The sequence below is a fragment of the Chlorocebus sabaeus genome, chromosome 24 (genome assembly GCF_047675955.1).
Source record: "Chlorocebus sabaeus isolate Y175 chromosome 24, mChlSab1.0.hap1, whole genome shotgun sequence".
Lineage (NCBI taxonomy): Eukaryota > Metazoa > Chordata > Mammalia > Primates > Cercopithecidae > Chlorocebus > Chlorocebus sabaeus.
This window is the reverse complement of record NC_132927.1, coordinates 37,433,410-37,458,365: the sequence shown is the minus strand read 5'-3', so window position 1 is coordinate 37,458,365 and position 24,956 is coordinate 37,433,410. Positions and strand designations below refer to the sequence as shown.

Below are 24,956 nucleotides of genomic sequence, written 5' to 3'. Positions count from 1 at the left end.
AGCAGGTGACAAATGTATTAATTGATGCCCAGCTGTCATCACACTTAACAATTGCCCCAGGGGGCATCCTTGCATCTGTTGCAGATTTAGGGTTATTTTGGTATTACTGGAGTTAGACTTATTTAAGCAGCTGCACACCTATCTGTATTTGGATCCATAACGTCATAAACAGAAAAAGAGGGTACGAGTAGTAGGATATGAGATTGACTGGCTCTGGCTGACCTGAAGCCACATGGGAGGCCATGTCTGGCTGTGCCCTGGGACCATCCTAAGTGCCTAGTTTCAGGAAGCCATTATTAGTAGGAGAGTACAGCTGGGGTAAACTGTGGGAAAGCACTAAAAACGTGCACTTGGGGCCAGTTCCCCTGTGAGTGAAGGCTAAAGAAAGATTCTGAAAATAATTGTCATGCAAGATGAAGATATTCGAGATATGTTTCCAAGTCCTTAGTGGAAAGCAAATTCATTTCATTGGTCTAGAAAAGGGAATGGACAAAGTGGATAAACATTTAATCTATCAAAAGAGTCTGTTTTGGTCTGCACCTAATTGATAGAGAGCATTCAATTCTATCAATATGATCCTGTATAATAGGCATTAACTCCACTTTATAGATGTGAACATGGAGGCTTATAGAGGTTACGTAGTGTGCCTTTCACTGAGACTTGAATCGAAGTCTTTCTAACCCAAGAGCTTTGGTCTTTTACCATTATACTACGCTGTTCTCCAGTTGCCAAATAAGTATCCAGATCTTCTCAAAAAAGAAGCTCAGTTGTCAATTTTTCGGCTTATTTCCTATGTGAGAAGCAAAGGGGCACCTGCAAAAGTGTGTATTTCCATATATGAAAACTGGCACTTGGCATGCAATTCTCTACTTTACATGTGTACTGGGGTAGGATTACATTTTTACTGATACACCCTGGCTTTGGTAGGCTGCTAACAATGTGCCCTTTATGTAGAATTTCCTGGGAGCAGAGCCCTAAGTTCTGGTTCCTAACCCGAAATAAGCCATGTCAATGAGAAGCTGCAATGATTTATAACCTCCAAAAAAAAATTATAGAAATGATCAATATTTTGTCTCTGTTTGCCAAGTAGAATGTTGCCTGTTTTTGTGACCAACTAAGAAAACTCAGAGAAAGGACTTTCAAGTACACAGCCAGTCATCACAGGTCTATCTCATAATGAAAAGAGGAAAAGTTTTTAGATAGGATTTACAGGGAGGGCAAAACACCAAGTAGAACAATTTCAGTTTTGTTATTAGTGACTGATGCTGACAACATTAAACCATAGCTAAAGTGGCCAGGCGCGGTGGCTCAAGCCTGTAATCCCAGCACTTTGGGAGGCCGAGACGGGCGGATCAGGAGGTCAGGAGATCGAGACCATCCTGGCTAACACGGTGAAACCCCGTCTCTACTAAAAATACAAAAAACTAAGCCGGGCGAGGTGGCGGGCGCCTGTAGTCCCAGCTACTCGGGAGGCTGAGGCAGGAGAATGGCGTAAACCCGGGAGGCGGAGCTTGCAGTGAGCTGAGATCCGGCCACTGCAGTCCAGCCCGGGCTACAGAGCAAGACTCCATCTCAAAAAAAAAAAAAAAAAAAAAAAAAAAAAAAAAAAAAAAAAAAAACCATAGCTAAGAATCAATTTTGTATATAAATTTAATACACTGATTTCTTAAAACAAACAAAAGATTGACCCAATATATTTAAGAACATTTAAACACTTCTTCTCTTTGAAAGACACTGTTAAGAGAATAAAACAGTAAGCCACACAAAAGAAAATCTTTGCAAAACACATTTAAAAAATAGAAATTGGCTGGGCATGGTGGCTTATGCCTGTAATCTCAACACTTTGGGAGGCTGAGGTGGGCGGATCACTTGAGGTAAGGAGTTTGCGACCAGCCTGGCCAACATGGTGAAACCCCATCTCTACTAAAAATGCAAAAATTAGCTGGGTGTGGTGGCATGCGCCTGTAATTCCAGCTACTCGGGAGGCTGAGGCACTAGAATTACTTGAACCCAGGAGGCAGAGGTTGCAGTGAGCTGAGATTACACCACTGCACTCCAGTCTGGGTGACAGAAGTGAAACTCTGTCTCAAAAAACCAAACCAAAACAAACAAAAACCCCCTAAGAAATATAAAATATAAAAAGAATGCTTAAAAGTCAACAATGAGACAACAATTAAAAAATGGTGGTGTGTGGCTGCAGTCCCAGCTACTCAGTATGCTGAGGCACTAGCATCATTTGAGCCCAGGAATTCAAATCCAGCTGGGGTAACATAGCAAGACCCAGTCTTTTAAAAAAAAAAAGACAAAAGAGAGTTGAGCTAAACAGATACTTCACCAAACAAAATAAACAGATGATAAAAATGCATATGAAAAGATGCTCAATATCATATTAGGGAATTGCAAACTAAAACAACGAGATGCCACTACCTGCCAATTAGAATGGCGAAAATCTAAAACACTGACACCACAGAAACTCTTACTGTTGTCTGGAATATAAAATGTTACAGCCATTTTGGAAGGTAGTTTGGCAATTTCTCATAAAACTAAATATATTCTTACCATACAATGTAGGAACTGTGCTCCATGGTATTTACCCAAATAGGCTGGACATTATGTCTACACAAAAATCTGCACAGGGGCTGGGCACCGTGGCTTACGCCTGTAATCCCAGCACTTCGGGAAGCCGGGGTGGATGGATCACCTGATGTCAGGAGTATAAGACCAGCCTGGCCAACATGGTAAAACCCCATCTCTACTAAAAATAGAAAAAATCAGCCAGGCGTAGTGGTGGTGCCTGTAATCCCAGCTACTTGGGAGGCTGAGGCACGAGAATCGCTTGAACCTGAGAGGTGGAGGTTGCAGTGAGCCGAGGTCGCGCCACTGCACTCCAGCCTGGGTGACAGAGTGAGACTTTGTCTCAAAACAAAACAAAAAAAACCTGCGCACGAATGCTTAGAACAGCTTTATTTGTAATTGCAAAGACTTGGAAGCAACCAAGAGATCTTTCAACAGGTGAATGAACAAACTGTGGTACATCCATACAATGGAATACTATTCAGTGCTAAAAAGAAAGGAGCTATTAAGCCACAAAAAGACACAGAAGAAACTTAATTGCATATTGGTAAATGAAATAAGCCAGTCTGAAAATGATACATGCTGTATGATTGCAACTATATGACATTTTGGAAAAGACAAAACTATGGACACAGTAAAAAGATCAGTGGAAATGTACAAAGAAGAGCAGGTACTATTCCTACAGAAACCACTCCAAAAAAATTGAGGAGGAGGGACTCCTCTTCACCTCATTCTATGAGGCCAGCATCACCTTGATACTAAAACCTGGCAGATACACAATAAAAAAAGAAAACTTCAGGTCAATATCCTTGATGAATATCGATGCAAAAAGCCTCAACAAAATACTTGCAAACTGAATCCAGCAACACATTAAAAGTTAATCCACCATGATCAAGTACACTTATATGAGATGCAAGGGTGGTTCAACATATGCAAATCAATAAATGTGATTAATCACATAAACAGAACTAAAGACAAAAACCACATGATCATCTCAATAGATGCAGAAAAGGCTTTTGATAAAATTCAATACCCCTTCATGTTAAAAGGTCTCAACAAACTAGATATTGTAGGAACATACCTCAAAATAGTAAGAGGCATCCATGACAAACTCACGGCCAACATTATACTGAATAGACAAAAGCTGGAAGCATTTCCCTTGAAAACTGGCATAAGAGGAGGACACCCTCTCTCACCACTCCTATTCAACATAGTATTGGAAGTCCTAGCCAGAGCAGCCAGGTAAGAGAAAGAAAGAAAGGACATCCAAATAGGAAGAGAGGAAGTCAAACTATCTCTGTTTGCAGATGACATGATTCTGTATCTAGAAAAGTCTCCACCCAAAAGCTCTTTTAGCTGATAACTTCAGCAAAGTTTCAGGATATAAAATCGATGTACAAAAATTACTAGCATTCCTATATACCACCAGTAGCCAAACTGAGAGCCAAATCAGGCAATCCCATTCACAACTACCACAAAAAGAATAAAATACCTAGGAATATAGCTAACCAGGGAGATGAAAGATTTTTACAATGAGAATTATAAAACACTGCTTAAAGAAATCAGAGAAGACACAAACAAATGGAAAAACATTCCATGTTCATGGATAGGAAGAATCAATATCATTAAAATGGCCATACTGGCCAAAGCAATTTACAGATTCAATGCTATTCCTATCAAACTACCAATGACATTCTTCACATAACTAGATAAAACTATTTTAAAATTCATATGGAACCAAAAAAGGGCCTGAATAGCCAAGGCAATCTTAAGCAAAAAGAACAAAGCTGGAGGCATCACATTAACCCACTTCAAACTATACTACAGGACTACAGGAACTAAAACAGCATGGCAACGGTACAAAAACAGACACATAGATCAATGGAACCATATAGGGATCCCAGAAATAAGGCCACACACCTATGACCATCTGATTTTCAACAAAGCTGACAAAAACAAGCAATGGGGAAAAGACTCACTATTCAATAAATGGTGCTGGAATAACTGGCTAGCCATATGCAGAAGACTGAAGCTGTACCCCTTCCTTATACCATATATAAAAATCAACTCAGGATGGATTAATGACGTAAATGTAAAACCCAAAACTTTAAAAACCCGGGAAGACAACCTAGGCAATACCATCCCGGACATAGGAACGGGCAAAGATTTCATGACAAAGGCACCAAGCAATTGCAACAAAAGCAAAAATTAACTGACAAATGAGATCTAATTAAACTTAAGAGCTTCTGCACAGCAAAAAAAACTATCATCAGAGTAAACAGCCTACAGAATAGGAGAAAATATGTGCAAACTATACATCCAACAAAGGTCTAATATTCAGCATCTATGAGGAACTTAAACAAATTTACAAGAGAAAAACAAACAATCCCATTAAAAAGTGGGCAAAGGACATGAACAGACACTTCTCAAAAGAAGACATACATGCTGCCAACAAGAACATTAAAAAGTTCAGTATCACTGATCATTAGAGAAATGCAAATCCAAACCACAAGGAGATTATCATCTCATATCAGTCAGAATGGCTACTATTAAAAAGTCAAAAAATAACAGATGCTGGTGAGGTTGCAGACAAAAGGGAACACTTACACACTTTTGGTGGGAGTGTAAATTAGTTCAACAATTGTGGAAGCAGTATGATGATTTCTTGAAGAGCTAAAAGCAAAACTACCATTCATCCCAGCAATCCCATTACTGAGTATACACCACAAGAAACATAAATTATTCTACCATAAAGACACATGCACACAAATGTTCACTGTAGCACTATTCACAATAGCAAAGACATGGAATCAACCTATATACCATCAATGACAGACTGGATATGGCAACGATGGACAGAAAATATGGTACATATACACCACGAATACCATGCAGCCATAAAAAAAATAAGATCATGTCTTTTGCAGGAACATGGATGGAGGTGGAGGCTTTTATCCTTAGCAAACTAACACAGGAAAAGAAAACCAAATATTGCATGTCTTCATTTATATGTGAGAGCTAAATAATAAGAACTTATGAACACAAAGAAAAAAACAACTTGGGCTTCTGGGTAGAGGGTGGGAAGAGGCAGAGGAGCAGAAAAGTAACTAATGGGTACTGGGTTTAATACCTGGGTGATGAAATAATCTGTATAACAAACTCCTGTGACATAAGTTTACCCATGTAACAAACTTTCACTTGTAACCCTGAACCTAAAAGTTAAAAAAAAAATCAGTGGTTGCTAGTCATTGCCAAGAATGAAACCTAAGGTAAACTATGAACTTTAGTTAATAATAATAGTTAATATTGGCTCATCAAATGTAACAAACGTACCACACAAACATGAGTTAATAATAGGGGAAACTGTATGTTGGCATAAAAAGGTATATGTGAACTCTGTACTTTCTGTTCAGGATTTCTGCAAACATAAAACTACCATTAAAAATATTAATTTAAAAAACAAAAGATTGACCCAATATGTTTAAAAGCATTTCAAGTTTGTTTCTTTTTTTGATTAAAACTGCTATACTCTTACTTCCCCATACCCACTGCCATTTTGTTCTGCTTTTCTGTTAATATTTTTTATTAAAATGTTATTTTTCATCTAGGGTGTCTTCCAGAATAATTCATTCTTACATATAGAGGTATATTATTCTTGTAAGAAGTAGGAAAATATTTCTTTTATTTGTTAATCCAATCAAAAATGATGAGTGCTAAACTAAAATTCCCAACCAAAATTCCAAAGATGAGCAAAACAAATGCCTGTGGAAACAAGAAAAAAGATAAAAAACACAATTAGATTATTTGTTAAGCCTCTACTCTCTGAAATAATGTATTTTATATTTTAAAATATATTGATTTTCTTGATGTACGTAAAATAATACAAACTGACAAACTATTTCTTAAAATAGAAGTTTTAAAAGAAAGAAATAAATAAAAACAACCTACCCCGAATTTTTTCCATGAGAGAAAATCCTCTCTGCTAAGTTTAAGATAAAACAATCCTGGGAATATAAAAATCAAACATGTTGATGTACTGGCACCTTTAAATTGAAGGGAAAAAAAGAGAGGATATTGTTGGATTCAGATATGAGGCTGGGTAACAATTTTATCAATTTTATTACGTGAACTTTTTGAAACAGAAAACTTACCAACTACACCAAATACATTTCTAATGTCAGGAACATACATTGCAAGTAAAACGATGATAATATTGAGTGCTAGAGTGATCAAAAAATGGCGAATCCACGAGAATGGAAAATTGGAGAAAAACATCATCATTACAGCTTTTCTGGCCTGTATTACAGAAAAAGAAACATATAGCAAAGAGGAAATGTCAAAGTCCAAACATTTGCTGAGAGAAACATATACAACATATACAATAACTGTGATATTTTTGCCTCCTACATCATTTAGATTCCAAAAATACAGCATAAACTATTATTACAAGGTGTTTATACACATAAACTGTTTATATACTAACCCCTTCTGTGTAAGCTTCATAAAAATACCTAGCTTTAATGCTAGAAAAAATTTTCACATGCAATTTTTTTAGGTTGCATAATTTTTTTAAATTACCAATAATAAAAATATGAAAAAAATCTCAAAGAATCATTTTCATTAAATTCAACAGATTAAAAAAAACAGACAATTTATAAAAGAAAAAGAAATCATGCCATGGGAAAGAAATATCACTTACTATTTTATTTTATATTATATGTTTTACAGCCTGTAAATATGAAAAAATAGTTCACTACACTTCCCACTGCTAAGGGAACAGCAGGCGGTCACATCCCAAAAAAATGTATCCAGTCCCTGCTGTAATCTTGGCACTGCAGCCCACACAGGGAGGAGGCTTGAAGGCCCAGTGCTTACAAAACTCAGCATTAGAGACTTAAGACATCCATGCAGATGCATTTATATCCAAAGCCTTTGTTCCCATTTTCTCAGAAATTCTTAAGACTCTTATGTATAGCAACCAGATGCAATGAAAATCTGTTTTGCCCCTTGAATTACAATTCTAGAGCAAATAAAATATTTTGACCAAGATTGAACTAGAATGCTTAAGCGAAAATAAATTTACAATAAACCAGAGGAGCTTATTTTTCTGACTTGACTTTTTCCTCTTCATGCACATTTTTTTTGAAAACAGAATACAGAATTAAAGAGGGGAAAAAACCCCAAAACTTTAGAAGAACTATAGTTTCTAAATTGGAAACAATGCTGTGGGAGAACGGAAAGCTAAACTAAATCTCAAAAAGCACAAATTAGCTTAGTGGCTCACTGTTATTTTTATGCTTTCATGGGGCCATATGCAAGTATGAAGTCTTTGATCAATTACTTGACAAGTGAATAACATATACAAGACTAGATGTGATTCAAGCATTCTATTCTGCAAAGAATTAGTGTTGCCCTATTAGGAAGCGCCCATACTAGGCAACAAAACCCTTTAAGAGTACTTACAGGGAAGTGGATTAGAGGGACTGTCAAAAGCACAGCAAATAGTATGCATAACTTCACTGTCATGACAACAACATCATGTGGTAAGTATTTACTATAACCTTTTAGTAATTCTGACTCCACTTTGTCTGTAGATAAAATAATAAGGATTACATTATAAAGTACTCAGATATCAATAGTAAAAAAATTGTTTTCCTTTGCACTAATGGATGATAACAGATTTTAGATTCCCATTACCAAATCATGGCCTTTCCCCTAGCCTATGAAACAGAGACATTAATTAAATATCTTCTTGAAACCTAACACTTTTTCTTTTAATAAAAACCAGAACAAGCAGAACCTCTAAAATTAAAATATGACAATGAATATGTATACTAAATTATCTCTTTGGAACCTTTCCATAATCTAAGGGTTTGACCATTTGTGCTGTTTGTTTATAAAGTGCTTTCACATGTGTTGTTGAATTTAGTCCCTATGATAACAATATTAACACATAGGCAGGTCCAAAGGTGTTAAATGATTTGCCTAAGATCACATAACACAAAGCGGCAGTGCCATACACCTACTTTGTTTTGGTGCTAGAGCCAGTATCTTTTCCTCAATACCACAGTGTTTTCTAGAATCTCAGAGTTTGGTGCATGTTACATTTCATCTGTGGATTCATGTTTTAGATAAAAAAGAGAAGTGTTAGGGAAATGTCTTACTTAGTAGGCCAGTGTGTGGTGGTCAGCAATAGGATTTATACATGCCAACCAAGCTTTGCTCCACAGCGTTCTTGCATTCTCACAATGTCTCCCTCACCTCAACTCAAGACAAGGGGAAAGAAGACTGAGGGTGCCAGAAACACTGGATATCAGTGTTCTGTGGGAAAGTATCAGTTTGTACTTAAAATAGAAAGGTGCTTTTTAATTTGAGAGTGTTTTAGAAAGGATTCTTTGAGGGAAATCAACAACCAAAGGAAACATACCTCTGTTCTCAGGGAACTTAAAGAAGAGATAAGATGAATACATATAGATATGACAGAAAGTGTGATACACACATGTAAGTGGCCAGAGAGTTCTAAACAAGAGCTATGGAGATTCTAAACTGTGATGACACAGAACATGTTCAAATCCCACCAGTTACTAGTAACTTAACTTCTCTGAGTCTCTCAGTTCCTACATCTTTAAAATGGGGATGGTAATATGCTGAACTACAGGGTTACCGAGAACATTACATGAGTCAATGCGTGTGTGCTGATGTTCAAAGATGCGGGGGAAGAGATTCTCTAGAAGCAAGGAGCAGCACAAACAAAAGCCAAGGGAATCTGCCTCTGAGAAAATAAGTGGTCTAGTAAGTACTAGAGTGGAAGAAACAGTGTGTGGGTGATAGGGCTGGAAATACATTTAAGACCTAGTAATATAGTTCTGCATGGTGTGGCCTCAATCTGGTAGGCCACAGAAATGCAGCAATGACTTACAAAGAACAGTGTATTATGATCTGAACTAAGCAGGAGTATGGATCAGAAGAAAAAGAGACCCCAAACAGGCATAACAGCTACTGTTACAATCACTGAGAGGTAAAGAGAATCTGAACTAGACTAGTGATAATGGAAACAGGAGAGAAATGAATTGTCCAAAGTATCAAAAACATACTTTACACAATGTGGGATTTGGACTAAGTAGGAGACTAAGAAGAGCTAGGAAATCTGGATTCTATTTCCAAATCTGTGAGATACTTGTGAGTCTTTGGAGAAATATGGCAAACTATTTTATTTCCATTTTCTGAATCATAAAATGAGCTATTAACACTTCTTGCTTAACAACCTCATAGACTTTTTAAATGGCCTGGCTATTATGCAACATAGAAACCCTTTTCTCTTTCTTTCACAGCTGTAATCAGAGCAAGTATCATTAATCTAGGTACATTACCTATAGGTCCCTTTAATCTGACAAATTTAGAAATTAAGCTTTGGGAGCTCTGGATAAAAGGATCCAAAGCAGCTCCTGAATCTTGAAGAACTAGATTTATTACAAATTCAACATAGATGTCACATGTCCACTTTCTACTTTCCCAGGATGAAAACCCTTCTTCTGAGCCAGTCACTCTGTGTTCTTAACTGAGCCATAACATATGTGAGGGATAGAGTACTGCATGCTTCCCCGGATTCAGACAAATCTCTACAAATCTCAGAAAGGGCCTAATGGTGCTCTGCAAGCTATATATGCCATTGAAGTCAGGAAGCGGTCCTGTTTAATACACATTGTCAAACAGGGTATTAAGTTTACAAAGATTATCACAAAGTAGCAGAAAGAACACTGGATTAGTATTCAGGACACCTGCCTTTAATTCTGTGACAGGTCACTTTGCCTCTCTGGGCTTTAGTTGCTCATCTGTAAAATGAATTAGAAGCCTAAAGTTGAGGCTAGCCCTTATGATAAGATCTCAGGTTCCATCAGCAATTTCTTCCTATGACACAAAGCTCCTGTTATCCTGATAGAAAGATATGATCAAAGGCTTTTCTTGGTTATGATTCACAATCCAAGAGCAAATCAATATCTGCCTCTTCTGTCTTTGGAGAAGAACTTACTTTTGTATCATTTATTCTATCTATCTATCTAATCTATCTATCTATCTATCTATCTATCTATCTATCTATCTATCTCTATTCATCCACCCATCTATCTGCCTACCTACCTACCATGTGATTTTCTTAGATGTGTATTTCTCCATTATATAAAATTTGCATACTCTGAAGAATTTGCATTGGTGGAGAAGGGATTAAATCGGAGACAACATAATGGCTTTACTTGATAACTAAGCAAATCCCTGTCTAGGAAACATGCCACCTACATGATGAAAACCTTTAGCCTTTGTGTTCAAGCAACAATGTTAGATAGATAGATTACACATAGATACATACATAGATGGATGCCTACAGCTTAAGTGAGTCATATTTTTCCTAAAAGATCGATCACCTTAACAAAAACTTGGAATAAAGGAAATCTGACTTCTACAGCACAGTTTCTGAGGAGACAGCACAGCAATAAAGGCACTGGCTTTGGAGAGAGACAAAACTAGATTCAAATCCCAATTCCACTATTAATTGGCTTCAAGTATCTGGTCTAATCACTTAACCTAAATGAACCTACATTTAGCTTGCAGAGTTGTTATAAGGATTAAGTTAGGCAGTATATATAAAATACATGACACTTGCTTAAATGTTAGCTCAATAAAGGTATTAGCTTCCATCCCTACTCCACATCCCTTTCAATTTAATACAGCTACAATTTAATACAGCTTCTAAGCACCTAATGGTGATTCATGTAACAATTTCTCAGCCAGCCTGGATATTGGCAAGCCATCTGAGGTTTCTTCCAGATAGTTATATTTATCCATAAGGAGAAGAAGGAGGTCAGTTTTTTGGGACTTTTTCTCATTGCTGAGGATCCCTAAATATAACAGTGTTTGTGCCAGGTGGCAATTTTAATAAAAGAAATATATAGCTATTCCACTATAAAAAACATATTTGGATCCCAAGAGACCTTGTTATAGTATCTTATTGACACAGAAAAGTCTTATTGAGTTCAAGTCTGTATAAAAACTAACAAACCCAACATCTAAAAATAAAGTTTATATATTTAAGTAATTTTGTTTGATTAATGATGAGCAGAAAAGCTTGACAATCTGTTTTAACTTTCTTCGTAGTGTCTCTAGCAGGCACCATGCTCACATTGGAAATAATGCTTTTCCTGATGGTGTACACAGAAGTTTACTTTTTCTTGAGGTTCTTATCAGAAGAGGAAAAAAAATCAACATACAAAGCAGACTGTTTTTGCAAAAGAAATAAAACGCAATTTTATTTTTGTTGCATAAATTTAAAAGAACCTGTAAAAATAATTAAGGAGAAAGGTCATGGTGCATCATAGAATGCACATCTGCTGAATCCTGTGATAATTAGGTCTGAAGGCAGAGATGTCTGACATCTAAGTATACAGCTATAGCCCAGTGTAAAACCCTTTCCTTCCTCAACTTGTTCTTTTGCAATTAAGATGACTGACTCACCCAACCCCCACATTTCTGAATTAGACTAATATATTGAATTCAAAATTTAAGAAAAACAGAATCATTAAAATTGCACATTTTTTCTTATAGGAAGAATCAATGTCCGTAAGCCTGACGTTTTACTTAAGTGTTTAAGAAAATTTTCATCTAAGAAGTCATTAATCTTAAACCTGAACTACCTTTCTAAAAGAAAGATAATCCAATTGTTTAGGCCTCAAGAACTATCACAGTTCTGCATTGTAATTTGGTGACCTGAAAAAATTAACTTAGTAATAACAGGCATAAGTAAAGTCTATACATTGGCGTGAGGCTATCTCTGTAACTATTATTTTGTCATCTATAATTTTAAAATGTACTTACCATAAAAAGTGAGGTAGCCAAAGAGTGCAGATATAAAATAAACGAGAAAACTTAAAGCAATTGCTGTATTGGTAACATTCTGCATTCTTTTCTTTGAAGGACTAAAAGACAAAAATGGCAAAGGTAGAATAAGTGATCTGAATTATACGTAAAGAAGCAAGTATGTCCTAAGCTGGTCGAGAGAATTCCTCATTCAAGAACAACTTCATCAATAACTACACACTAGAATTCCTCATCTGAAATTAGTACACATAAATTATGCTTCTCTTTTTTTTTTTTGAGACACAGTCTCACTCTGTCGCCCAGGCTGGAATACAGTAGTGTGATCTTGGCTCACTGTAACCTCCACCTCCTGGGTTCAAGCAATTCTCCTGCCTCAGCCTCACAAGTAGCTGGGATTACAGGTGCCTGCCACCACATCCGGCTAATTTTTTTGTATTTTTAGAAATACAAAATAGAGTAGAGACGGGGTTTCACCATGTTAGCCAGGCTGGTCTTGAACTCCTGACCTCAGGTGATCCACCTGCCTCGGCCTCCCAAAGTGCTGGGATTACAGGTGTGAGCCAGTCTCAAAGATTACACTTGTAGGAAACATTCTCACCTTGAACAGAACTAACTCTAGTTTGTTTTGTTTTAAACTAACACTTAGGATCCACTGATGAGAGGAAAGGATTAATAAAAGAGAATGTCATTCAATCTGAAAGCCCTAGAGGTAAAAAGAAACACAATATATTTAAAATATTCCAGGATTCTACAGTACCTTTGAAGTTCACAGTATATGGGCAATATTGAGGTATGGCAGAGAAATGAAAAAGCCATGGTTGGTAAGGCATATGCACTCTGAAAAAAATTTTAAAAAGACAAAATTATTAAATGTCGCTCTACTGAAGCCATTATTTCATTTGACAAAAAACTCAGTTCTTTAAAAAATCAATTTGATTACATTTATTTCATCTTTAATGAGTCCTCTCTTTATAAAATAAGAATTTTTTAAAAGAGAAAACACTTGTGATCACCAGCAAATATTTTATTTGAAGTGGGCTTGCCTGTACTAGCCAGAATATTTTTTGTTTGGTTTCCCATACCATGTTGCTTTTACTACAATCACTATTTTTACATTATCTGGATAAGATTTTAAAAATTACATAAGATAAATAATATTTAAATGAGATAAAATAACATTTTAGAAATGTTCTTTTTTAATTCTCAGTCTTCTAAATGTATGCACCATTTAAACGTATCTTTTTACTCTAAGCAGCACTAATAGTTAATACTCTTGAACCTGCTTTCATGAACTTAATCCAAGGGAATACCGAAAATATTAATCACATTTTAATATTGCCAGCATCTTTGATTAGGATCTCTTTCAGTGGGAATGAATATCATTTATTCTAGACCTACAAACTCTTAAGAGATCCAATGTAATATACAAGTATAAGGTTTTGTTTTTATTATTAGAATACTTAAGAGTTAGAGTAAAGCAAAAGAAGTTACCATTTAAGTGAAAATACCATCTTTACCAAATAGATGATGGTGATCTATTTTTTCATTTCTGCTCCAAAAAAATTTCCACTTAACTAACTTTAGGCTCTTAAACAAAAGAAATTCCAGAAATGAAGACCTATCTTGGGACATAATGCCTAGAGTCTTAAAATATCTGAAGGGGTTTAGGAGAGAGGAAGTTGTAGTGTTTCCTGAGGCTGGACTAGGAAAATGAGAGTTTAATTCACAAATTCTCTATTTCATATATTGCTCAATTTCCTGGCTTGTCAATTATCCTACCTAGATCTTTAAGGCACCTGGAGGTCTTTACCATGTAAAAGATTTGGTAATCTCCCTTTTGGACCAGAGAGATATTTCTCATTTAAAAACTAAAGATAAAAAGGAAAATTCTGCATGGTGAAGTAACCACACCAACATTCTACAGTAATAGAGTTGTACATGAGCAGGGGGGATTCTAGCATGTGGGACCTATACAAAATAGCATTTCAGCAGAGTCAGAAAGTATAGATGAAGAAGCTTGCAGCAACAGGGAAGACTTTGAGCTCTTCTAGAGTGGTAAAGCAGAGACCATCCATGTCACAGTTCTTGTCTCCTCTGCTGATGCTTAGGGGCTCTTACAGGCATTTCCAGTATCCTACAGCTCTTAGAGAAGGCAAAGAGACTTGGTCTCCAAGTCTCTACTCCTGGCATCATAAATTTCAACTTTGGAATGTTGGCCAGAAGATATATTGGCAGTGCTCAATCCCTAGTCCAGTGATGAGGCTGTTTAGCTACAGATCAAGGTTCTACTCACAGGGGAAGAGTTTTTGATATAATTGGCTATTTAGCTTTACAAGTCCAGAGGGCAACAGGAAGTCTGTATACACAGAGGACCTTATTGGCCAGACCAGACATTCGGTAAATCTGTTCTTTTAGGCAGAGGCCCATTTAAAACAGGCTCCATTTAAAGGCATGCCAGGGGAAAAAAAAAAAAAAGGTGGCTGTTTCATAATAGGCCACCCTGTGTTAAATAATAGTATTCTTCTGGTAGGCAATCCTATACTTAGCACTTTCATGAAAATTAATTAGTTACAGGTACAAAGACCTAAGAGACCCTGTTACACAAACCTCTTAAAACTTGAAATGTGAAAAATCAACTAAAAGTATCTGTTAATAACTTACACACCTCTTTGGAGAAATGAAAGAGTTTCGGCTTACAATCATCTGTAGCATTTGAAATCTGTTTAAGAGTATTGAGGGGAAAAAGAGAAACCAACAGCCATTAAATTTCAGAATATATCAATAAAAATGATGAATTTATTATTACGAGGCTTTCAAATCAAAGTATTTCAAAACAAAGTTCTAAAATGCAATATAGCCATTACTTTTTCATTAATCAGAAAAGAATCATTAGTCTTTCTTTTCTTTTTAGTTTAAAATAAAAAGGAAGAAACTGAAAAGAAAACATAAGCTATTACCTGGAAGCATTTCTCTACATAATTTAATGTCAGAGGACAAGGGATGGACCATTTTTTAATTATTACCTAAAAAAGTAAACAGAATCAGCACTCAGATCATTTCTTATAAAACGAATAAGAAACTGAATTTAAATAGGTCAGTATCATTTCAATTAATCTCATGCCATATCAAATCAGATGCTAATAGAAGGGTCTCTGCTTCTGTGACTTTTCCTGGTTAGAACGGGGTCAACATTTAACAAGGTCACCTGTGGCAGGGAGGGGGTTGGAGACTGCAGGGTGTTAAGTAGAGATCTCCCCCATTAAAGACTAAGGGTACTCTTGTGTCAACTTTCAAAATTCCAACATCATCAAGGCATTTTTTTTTAAGTGCAACTAAAAATAGGAACATGATGTTTTCAGTGACTGTCATACAGGAATATGGTTATTTGTGGAGTAGGTATTAGTGAATAGAGAAACATTTAATAGCAGTTTACGGAAAGGCCACAGGAAGAAATAAGTAGAGACGTTACACACAGGAGGAGCTCAGGGATTTCTGATGTACGCATTAAGTGCTGCCCCTCCTTACTTTTACAGATTTGAATTATTTTTGGTGAATGTGGAGAAAGCTGGCTGGAATAAGGGCGTATAGCTAGGGAACTCCAGCTGGTAAAAATAAATTAAAAAAAAAAAAAACGTTAAAAGAAATCCAGAGGGATGCTGTTTCCCAGAATTAATCAATGAAAATGTTTCACGTTTTTACTCTTAATTGTGGCCATCCTGTTATTAGACCTATAGCTGTGGCTCTGTCAATATTACCATTGTTGCTGTTGTTTCAGGGTACATAATTACTCTGTAAATGTTTGCTCCAGGCTGAATCCCAGTGCACAAAGGGACAAGAAAGAATAAAGTATTTGTCCTTTGTAGGAGACCAATACGTAAACACTATTTCTATTCCTACTTTGTATTTACCTAGTTTTGGATTTTGACTAATTTAATCAAAATTTTACACAGTGATAAAACAAATATAAGGCAAACACATACTTTTAGGATTAAGTTAAGGAGTGAACTAAAGAATCACTTTTAATTAAAAACCTCACCAAGAAAAAAATTACTGTATAAGGATAAACTAGACAAGTTGCTTTGACATTTCTAGGTAAGTTTTAATATGACATAAAATGAAACAGTCAACTTACCAAAAGAAAATAACAAAATCAAAAGCAATAATCTCACCATCATTATCTTGATAGGTTTTCCAAAAAAAAAAAAAAAAGGATGAGGATGGGGTGAGGGTGAAACTGCTCCAAATTCAGTTTCTTTTCTTGTTTTTTTAAGACAGGGTCTCACTCTGTCACCCAGTCTGGAGTGCAGTAACAGAATCTCAGCTCATTGCAACCTCCACCTCCCAGGCTCAAACCATCCTCCCACCACAGCCTCTCGAGTAGCTGGGATTACAGGTGCGTGGCCATCACACCCAGCTAATTTTTGTGTTTTTTGTAGAGACGAGAGTTTGCCATGTTGCCCAGGCTGGTCTCGAACTCCTGGGCTCAAGTGGTCTGCCTGTCCCAGGCTCCCAAAGTGCTGGGATTACAGGTGTGAGCCACACTGCACTGGCCCAAATTCAGTTTCTTATATTTTCACCTTACTAACAATGGTAGTGTTGGCAGAAAAAAACATTTACTGAGGACTTGCTGTGCACCACGTACCTTGATAAATTCTGTATGTGAGCTGCCTCATTTATCAGTTGTTATTTCTTAAGCTTTCAAATCAAAATATTTCAAAGCAATGCTCCAAAATGCAATATTATCATTAATTTTTATTAATTAGAAAAAAATAAGTAGTAGCCTGATTTTATATTAATAGTTTAGTTACTACAGCTAATTTCTCTGCAAAGATCCATCCCAACTCCAAGCCTGCATGGTGGTATGGGGTGGATAGAGATGATGTTCCCCAAAGCAGAAGTACAGAACAGGAGTGAAACGAGACCCAACAACAAAGAGGAAAGATTAACAGGAAGTCCTTGCTCAGGTTGGTAAGGAGATGTCTTGGGGTTGGAATGACAAAGCAAAAAGGAGATTAAGTATTAAAAATATTTGTTCACTTGCACAAAAGGCCTCCCTTCCTGCTCTCTGCTCTAAGCCCTTTGCATCTTTTGTGGCTCAACTCAAGTTGTATTTCCTTTAAAATCCTCCTTTACTCTAGCTCTCAGTGAGCCTTCTCTTCTCTCAACTCTTGAGACTCTTATTCTGAAGCAAATATATCAATACTTAATTATATATTGCACACATTGTTCTCTATGTTTGAAAAGAAATTTATCTCCCCTACTAGATTGACAGATCCTTAAGACTAGTGTCCAGGTTAAATTTCCACACCCTAAAACGTCTAACATAGTGTTCAGTAGAAGGAAAGCTTCTGACTAAAATCCATTTAAATAATTCTCTATTTCAGGCCAGTGCAGTGGCTCACACCTATAATCTCAGCACTTTGGGAGGCCAAGGTGGGAGGATCGCTTGAACACAGGAGTTAAAGACTAGCCTGGGCAACATAATGAGACTCTGTCTCTACAAACATTTAAAAAAAAATTATCTGACCAGGCGCGGTGGCTCACGTCTGTAATTCCAGCACTTTGGGAGGCGAGGCGGGCGGATCACGAAGTCAGGAGATCAAGACCATCCTGGCTAACATGGTGAAACCCCGTCTCTACTAAAAATACAAAAAATTAGCCGGGCGTGGTAGCGGGTGCCTGTAGTCCCAGCTACTCGGGAGGCTGAGGCAGGAGAATGACGTGAACCCAGGAGGCCGAGCTTGCAGTGAGCCGAGATGGCGCCACTGCACTCCAGCCTGGGTGACAGAGCGAGACTCCGTCTCAAAAAGAAAAAAAAGAAATTATACAGGCGTGGTGGCATGCGGCTGTCGTTCTAGCTACTCAGAAAGCTGATGCAGGGGAATCACTTAAGCCCAGGAGTTTGAGGCTGCAGTGAGCTATGATCATGCCACTGCACTCCAGTCTGGGTGACTGGAGAGAGAGATTCTGTCTCTTAAAAAAAAGGTTGTCTAATTGGATTACTGACTTATTAAAACGTTGCTTAGAATACTAATCTGCACTAAATATAGAACTTTTAGAACGAATGGTAATTCGTTTGTGTTCTAAAATACACCAAAAAAAAGTAAATTTACCAAAAAAGGTAAATCCATCTTGTTGTTATCATTCTGAGACACTGATAAAATTTATTTTTAAAATTTTTAAAATTTGGAGGGGGCAAAAATTTAGGTTAAATTTTTTAAACGAAAATCAGATCTGGGAGAACAGATAAAATATAGGTTTTAATTTATATTATTCAAAGAATATAAGAAAATAATAGTTTCTGAACTGATTTTTTAAAAACGGGATATAAATACTATACATATTTACAAACACATATTGACAAAAATAATAAATGAAAAATTGGTATCCTTCCAAAATTCTGGGTTAGTATACATACGTTTCCTTTTCCTAACCACTATGTATTTTAAAAGCTAACATTCAGAGACTCTAAAATAAACATGGCGGCTGGGCATGGTGGCTCACATCTGTAATTCCAGCACTTTGGGAGGCCGAGGTGGGTGGATCACTTGAGGTCCGGAGTTCAAGACTTGCCTGGCCAACATGGTGAAACCCCATCTCTAGTAAAAAAAAAAAAAAAAAAAAAAAATTAGCATGCACCTGAAATCCCAGCTATTTGGGAGGCTGAGTCAGGAGAATTGCCTGAACCCGGGAGGTGGAAGTTGCAGTGAACTGAGATTGTGCCACTGTACTCCACCCTGGGCAACAGAGGAAAACTCTGTCTCTAAATAAATAAATAATAAAATAAACATGCCAATTAAAAAGAGTATTTAAAAAAGCATACAGAGTGTTCTTCATTGCCCCACTGCAGATTAAATTTAAACTGTGCTCACAGGTAAAAATCTGAGCAGATGGTTTATAAGGCATTACAATAAATGTAGACTATGGATATTATTTCCATATGACTGCTACAGTAGAAATCTGCATTGAATTAAAGAGTATCTATCATGACAGAAACAAAACTGCAGTAGACATATCATATCAATACATTTAATCTGCTTTAAGCTATTAGCTATGAAAACTAAATTACTCCTACCTATGCAATGATTGCATTGTCAATTACCTGTGAGAGAAAAATTCAGTATGTTATCTACACTGATTCTCTTTAATATCCATACATTCATTTGCATATGCAGGCCACTTCTAACCACACTTCTCAACAATCAAATTATAATGGAAATACTTAGTTTTTTTCTTTTTCAGTATGAAGCCTACAAAGTGTATGTTCAATTTACTTATTTGTAAGATATAAGTCAGACAACTGGGGAGAGAAGAGGAGGAATGATTTTAATGTTGTTAAATTCAACAAATGATTAAATGCAAACATTGTTAAATGTTTTTAGTTTTAAGAGCATTCAATAGAGGATAAATGCTTATATACACTAAAATCAGAGTCACTTCCACTTTGTTTAAATAATTTAAAGTTATTTTATCCCTGTGTCTCAGAAGATAGCTTAGCCTAAGTTAAATGCACCCTGGGTTGTTTTGACAGCTTTGAAATCTGGCTCTATAATATGGCTTAACTACTGATGTGCTGCCCTGGTCTTACATATGGCTGTTTTCTTTCATGCATTTTCAAAAACAAGAAAGAGTTGAACCAAGCTCATGAAAAGCTCATTTGGACATGTGTATTCTTGGAACGTTAAAAATGTTTAATTCTACTTAAGGTTTGACATTTAGATACTGATTATGGAATAAACTGCTATACAAAGAAAAAAGACTTAAAAATTTTCACACAAAGGTACTATCTTTAGAATGTTAAGATGTTTTAGAATTCGAAGGAAATAAATTTAAATTCTTTTATCTTTATATTATTTTATAATATCAAAATAAGTTAAATTTGTCATCTGATAATTTTATATAATAAAAATGAGCTAATTAAAACATAAGGAATATATCCCACATGTGAAGAAAAATATTAATTTGTAGCAGTGTTTTTATGAGAATTTATCTATGCTGAATAAACCAGACAAAATAGGAGAATTCAGGCAACCCATTTCTTACTAGATCTCCTCAGTGTAGTCCCAGAAGCTCTGTTTATTTCATTAATGGAATAAAGTTTCAAGATTAAGATGACTAGTCTCAAATAGATTTTACAGATTAGAACCAGACTGATTCTTCATACAATATGGTACAGGAATAAATTTATACACCTACACAAAGAATTACACTCCATCTAAGATTTTAACAGAATTGCCATGCTCTCCTCTCTAGTTAACCACAAGAAATGCTGAATTTGAAATGCTGTTCTACCTAAGCCTCTTCAAAATAGATACAATGAAGGAAATAATTTAATGGAACAAAGTGCTTTTAATAACACAATGAAATAAAATGAGATACCCTTCCCAACGCAAAACAGTTAAAAGTAAGAAAGACATTAACACAATGAGTCCAATTTTAGTGAGGAGATAAGCAATGTATTATATTTTAAACTTACCACAAGAGCAAAGAACATCATAAAGAAAAATGATAAACTACTTGTGTAGCCAAGAAAGCCTGTAAAGTAATAGTAAAATAAAAAGCAATTTATAAGGAAAGTGATTTTAACATACAACTAAAACTATACATCTTAGGCATGTTTTCTATTACAGTGGTTGGTATCTGGGGCTTAGAGCTCAGAATAACAACATTCCAACTATCTGTCACAGATCATTTATGTAGCTCTGTACAGCAGAATTGGAACTGGCTTACCACTAATGGTACACTGTAAGGAAAGGCTGTTCTTTAATGTTCCGCCGTAAAGATTTTATTTTAGTGGGGCAGACAAAATACTACTGCAAACCAAGTAATAGGTTAACTAGGCAGGGCTGAAGGCTGAACAACCTAAAATAAGGCCAAGTTTAAAATTATTCACAACCACCATGCTTCTGCCAAAAATGTGGTACTGTGAAATTTGAAAGCCCCTTAATATTTATCTCTCTTTCCCTCCCTCCCTTCTTTCCTTTCTCTAAACAAATAATGTGCTCTATAAAGACTTACCTATTTTGGGAAGAAGTGCAAGAGGGAACACGATGCCAACACATATGATTATTAGCAGTGTTTGTCCATCAAGATACCAATATCTATCAAAAAAAAACAGTTCACTTTAGGCACGGGACTCCACTGTTTGTTCTGACACACACACACACACACACACACACACACACACACACACACAGAGTTATAACCATTAAAACCAGCCATTAGGAAAAGCCCACCTCCTTTCATTAAAATGTTCTTGTGGGATCCCATTATTCTTATTAATGAATTTACATTTAGAAATGCATAAAAACAAAGAGATGCCATTTCCAACTACCAAATAAATATTTAAAAATAAGATAACAGTCAACATTAGTGAGGAGTGATGAGGTGTGCAAAAAGCTGGTGAAAATGCAAATTATATAAATTATCTTTCTGGAAAGCAATTTGGCAAGAGATATAAAGAATTTTCAAATAATTATATACTTGAAAACACTTTTATAAAAGACTACTAAAAATAATAAGAACAAAGACTTTTTGTAAATTTTAGTTTTATTTTATTTTACTTTAAGTTCCAGGGTACATGTGCAGAATGTGCAGGTTACGCAGGTATACATGTGCCATGGTGGTTTGCAGCACCTATCAACCTGTCATCTAGGTTTTAAGCCCTGCATGCATTAGGTATGTGTCCTAATGCTCCCCCTCCCCTTGCCCCCACCCACTGACAGGCCCCAGTCTGTGATGTTCCCCTCCCTGTGTTCATGTGTTCTCACTGTTAAACTCTCACTTACGAGTGAGAACATGTGGTGTTTGGTTTTCTATTCCTGAAGAACAAAGACTTTTATAAAAAGATGTTTACCGAAAACATTTAAAATAATAAAAATTGAAAACAAACCTTCAAGACCATGATAATTTTGAAATAAAATATACTGAATATTCAGTAAACATCATATGTGTGTGTATACAGCATGATAATTTTGAGGAAAAACATAGATGCATTAAAAATGGAAAGAAACTAAAATGTATTGATAGCCATTATCTCTGGGTGGTAAAATAGTAGGTCATTTTTCTTCTTTATAGTTTTCTATATACATTTTTCCAAATTTCAGGAAAGGGCATTAATTACCAATTATAAAAAATTAAAATTTTCATATAAAGGCATTAGAATACAGAATGAGAAAAAGGTAGGTTAACATGATTTTGTATTTGTTCATTGAAAAAAACAAAACTGGATGCACATATAAAGCCAGAAGGATATACTTAAAATACCAAAAAGTAGACATTTTTATGTGATAGCAATATGAGCAATTTTTATTTTCGCCTTGTTTGCATATATGTGGTTTCAATTTTTCAATGTGAGATATATATGTAGACATTTTTAAAAGTTAAAGTTAATTAATTCCCCAAGACCTCAATAGATTTGTATGTAAAGGAGAAACAATTCATGAAAGAAATACAACTAGTAAATACACATGAAGAAAATCCAATCACTGATGCTAATTAAAGAAATAATGAGACTGTTGCAATTAATCTAGCAAAATTAGTAAACAAAAATATTCAAGGATGTGGCACAATTGGACTTCATACATTGCTAGTGATCTTGCCAATTAGTACTATCTCTTGGAAAAACAATGATTATATGTAGCAAGAACAATAAAAATGTAGGGGCAATCTACTCTAAGAAAATAAAATAGAGAAAATTCTATGTACATGAAGCTGTTGAATACATTATTATAATAATGAGAAGCTGGAGGAAAATTCTATATATATCCAACATCTGAAAATATCTAGAACAGCATACTCAATGAAATGTTATGTGGTTTTAAGAAAAAACACAATGAATAAAATGGAAAATGATGATGATATAAACATAATTATTAACTATATTTTTGAAAGCTTTTGGGAAAAATTCAAAAGAATTAAAAGGACAGTGACTAGGTTAGAGATGTTATGCATGATTTTTATTTGCTTTTCTTTCTAAATTTTATCGTAGCTGTCAGATTTTTACACTGAAGTGTATACACATACATACACATGCACAATAGTAACAAAGTAAAACTTATGCAAAAATGGGAGCTTGGAGCATCAAAGACCAATAGAGACTTTTTCAAATTGTTTGGCAGATAACCTCAAAATTCCCACTTTGCAATAATGCATCCTCTTTCATTCTCTATCAGATAGCCAGTCTCCCACTGCCATGTTAAATTAAGCAAAGGTCTTCTTCTATATGGATTTCAACCAGTGGCTTCTAATATGAACTTAGTTGTTACTGTTGGGTGCTGACAACTTCCTCTTTAACAGAACAAGAGAAGGAGCAGCAGCAGAAACAGCACCATGACGACACTTTTCCCTTCTCCACCCTAATTTGTGTCATTAGGAAATACATATGCCAGAAACTATAACCTATGCATAAGTATTTACAGATTTAGTGGGCCTGAAGTTTTGCTCTCTCCATTTGCACATGCCCCTCAATTCCTGGTATGCAGGAAGTACTAAAAGAGTACACATATTAATAATACAAAAATGATACTCAACATGTTTATCTTCTAGTCACTCTTGAGTAAGAATCAAAACAGAAATTTCAAAAGATCTTTCATTGAGGAACACCTGGCAACCAAATTTCTGAAGCTGGCAAAAGGCCCAGGGCTCTATGTCTGAAATGTCTTTCCTTCTGGGACCCAATATTAGACCCAGACAGTTGCAGTGCCAGGAGGAAAAATGCCCAAAGGAATACCAAAGTAGATTCCATCTGTTAGTTTTGCTGTCCCTCGTAGATAACAATACTGCATTATACCCTTGAAAATCTGTTGAGAGTGCAGATTTCATGTGAAGTATTCTTATCATAATAAAATAAAACAAAAAATTATGATAAGCCAAAAAAAAAAAAAAAAAGGTCATGAAGCTGAAGTCATACAAAAGGGAGCATTTAATCCCCAGGACCAGGACTCTCTTCTCCTGCGTAAGAATAAAGGAACACTTTTTGAAATTCTGAACACCACTTACTTTATACTATTTCAGATCACAATTCATTTAATGCCCATAAAAGTCATATAACTGACCAAAGCACTGAACTGTGGGACTGAAGATAACTTTACCTCCTCCCAGCAGTAACTCAGAACCACAGTTATGGAATGTTAGAGCTGGAAGAGCCCTTAGAGATCATCTGGCTCAACAACTTCATTTTATATGTCTGTAAAATCAGCAAAAGGAAGATGATGATCTTAGTGACAGTAGCAATGGAAATACTTTCAGATACTACCTCGTTTATTTCAAGATCATGCTTTGCATTCTCCTTTTCATAGGATTGAACTTTAAATTCTTAATATAAAAATAATTTTACTGTAAAATACAATTTCTCTATCCTTGGCTTGGCTACTGGTTATTGTTAATCATTTCTTATCCTTAATAATTCATCTTAATAAAGCCAATTGTAAATACAGTGCTTTTCTTTACCATTCATTAACAATAAAGGCAACACAGTAAAGGACAGTAAAATTAGTTTAGATTTCATGTGTGTG

At 35.7% G+C, this 24,956-nt stretch overlaps 1 protein-coding gene across 10 annotated transcripts in view; it reads right to left on the bottom strand.

Moving 5' to 3' along the window:
- The window catches only part of SLC38A6 (solute carrier family 38 member 6), a 116,584-nt gene that overhangs the window by 52,276 nt on the left and 39,352 nt on the right, over positions 1 to 24,956 (bottom strand). For 9 of the 10 annotated variants that reach the window (XR_012090978.1, XR_012090979.1, XR_012090981.1 and 6 more), the window contains exons 7-15: positions 21,460 to 21,542; positions 20,918 to 20,976; positions 15,399 to 15,464; positions 15,107 to 15,160; positions 13,199 to 13,278; positions 12,439 to 12,539; positions 8,038 to 8,162; positions 6,726 to 6,870; positions 6,523 to 6,617 (exon numbers count right to left, since the gene is read on the bottom strand). Coding sequence is in view for 4 of the 10 variants with exons in the window: in XM_073011057.1 (XP_072867158.1) it covers positions 6,523 to 6,617; positions 6,726 to 6,870; positions 8,038 to 8,162; positions 12,439 to 12,539; positions 13,199 to 13,278; positions 15,107 to 15,160; positions 15,399 to 15,464; positions 20,918 to 20,976; positions 21,460 to 21,542 (808 nt within the window). In the remaining 6 variants the exon portion in view is untranslated. Of the gene's footprint in view, positions 1 to 2,947; positions 6,337 to 6,522; positions 6,618 to 6,725; positions 6,871 to 8,037; positions 8,163 to 12,438; positions 12,540 to 13,198; positions 13,279 to 15,106; positions 15,161 to 15,398; positions 15,465 to 20,917; positions 20,977 to 21,459; positions 21,543 to 24,956 lie in introns of those variants that run through there. The other variant, XM_007986890.3, reaches the window with a different exon arrangement.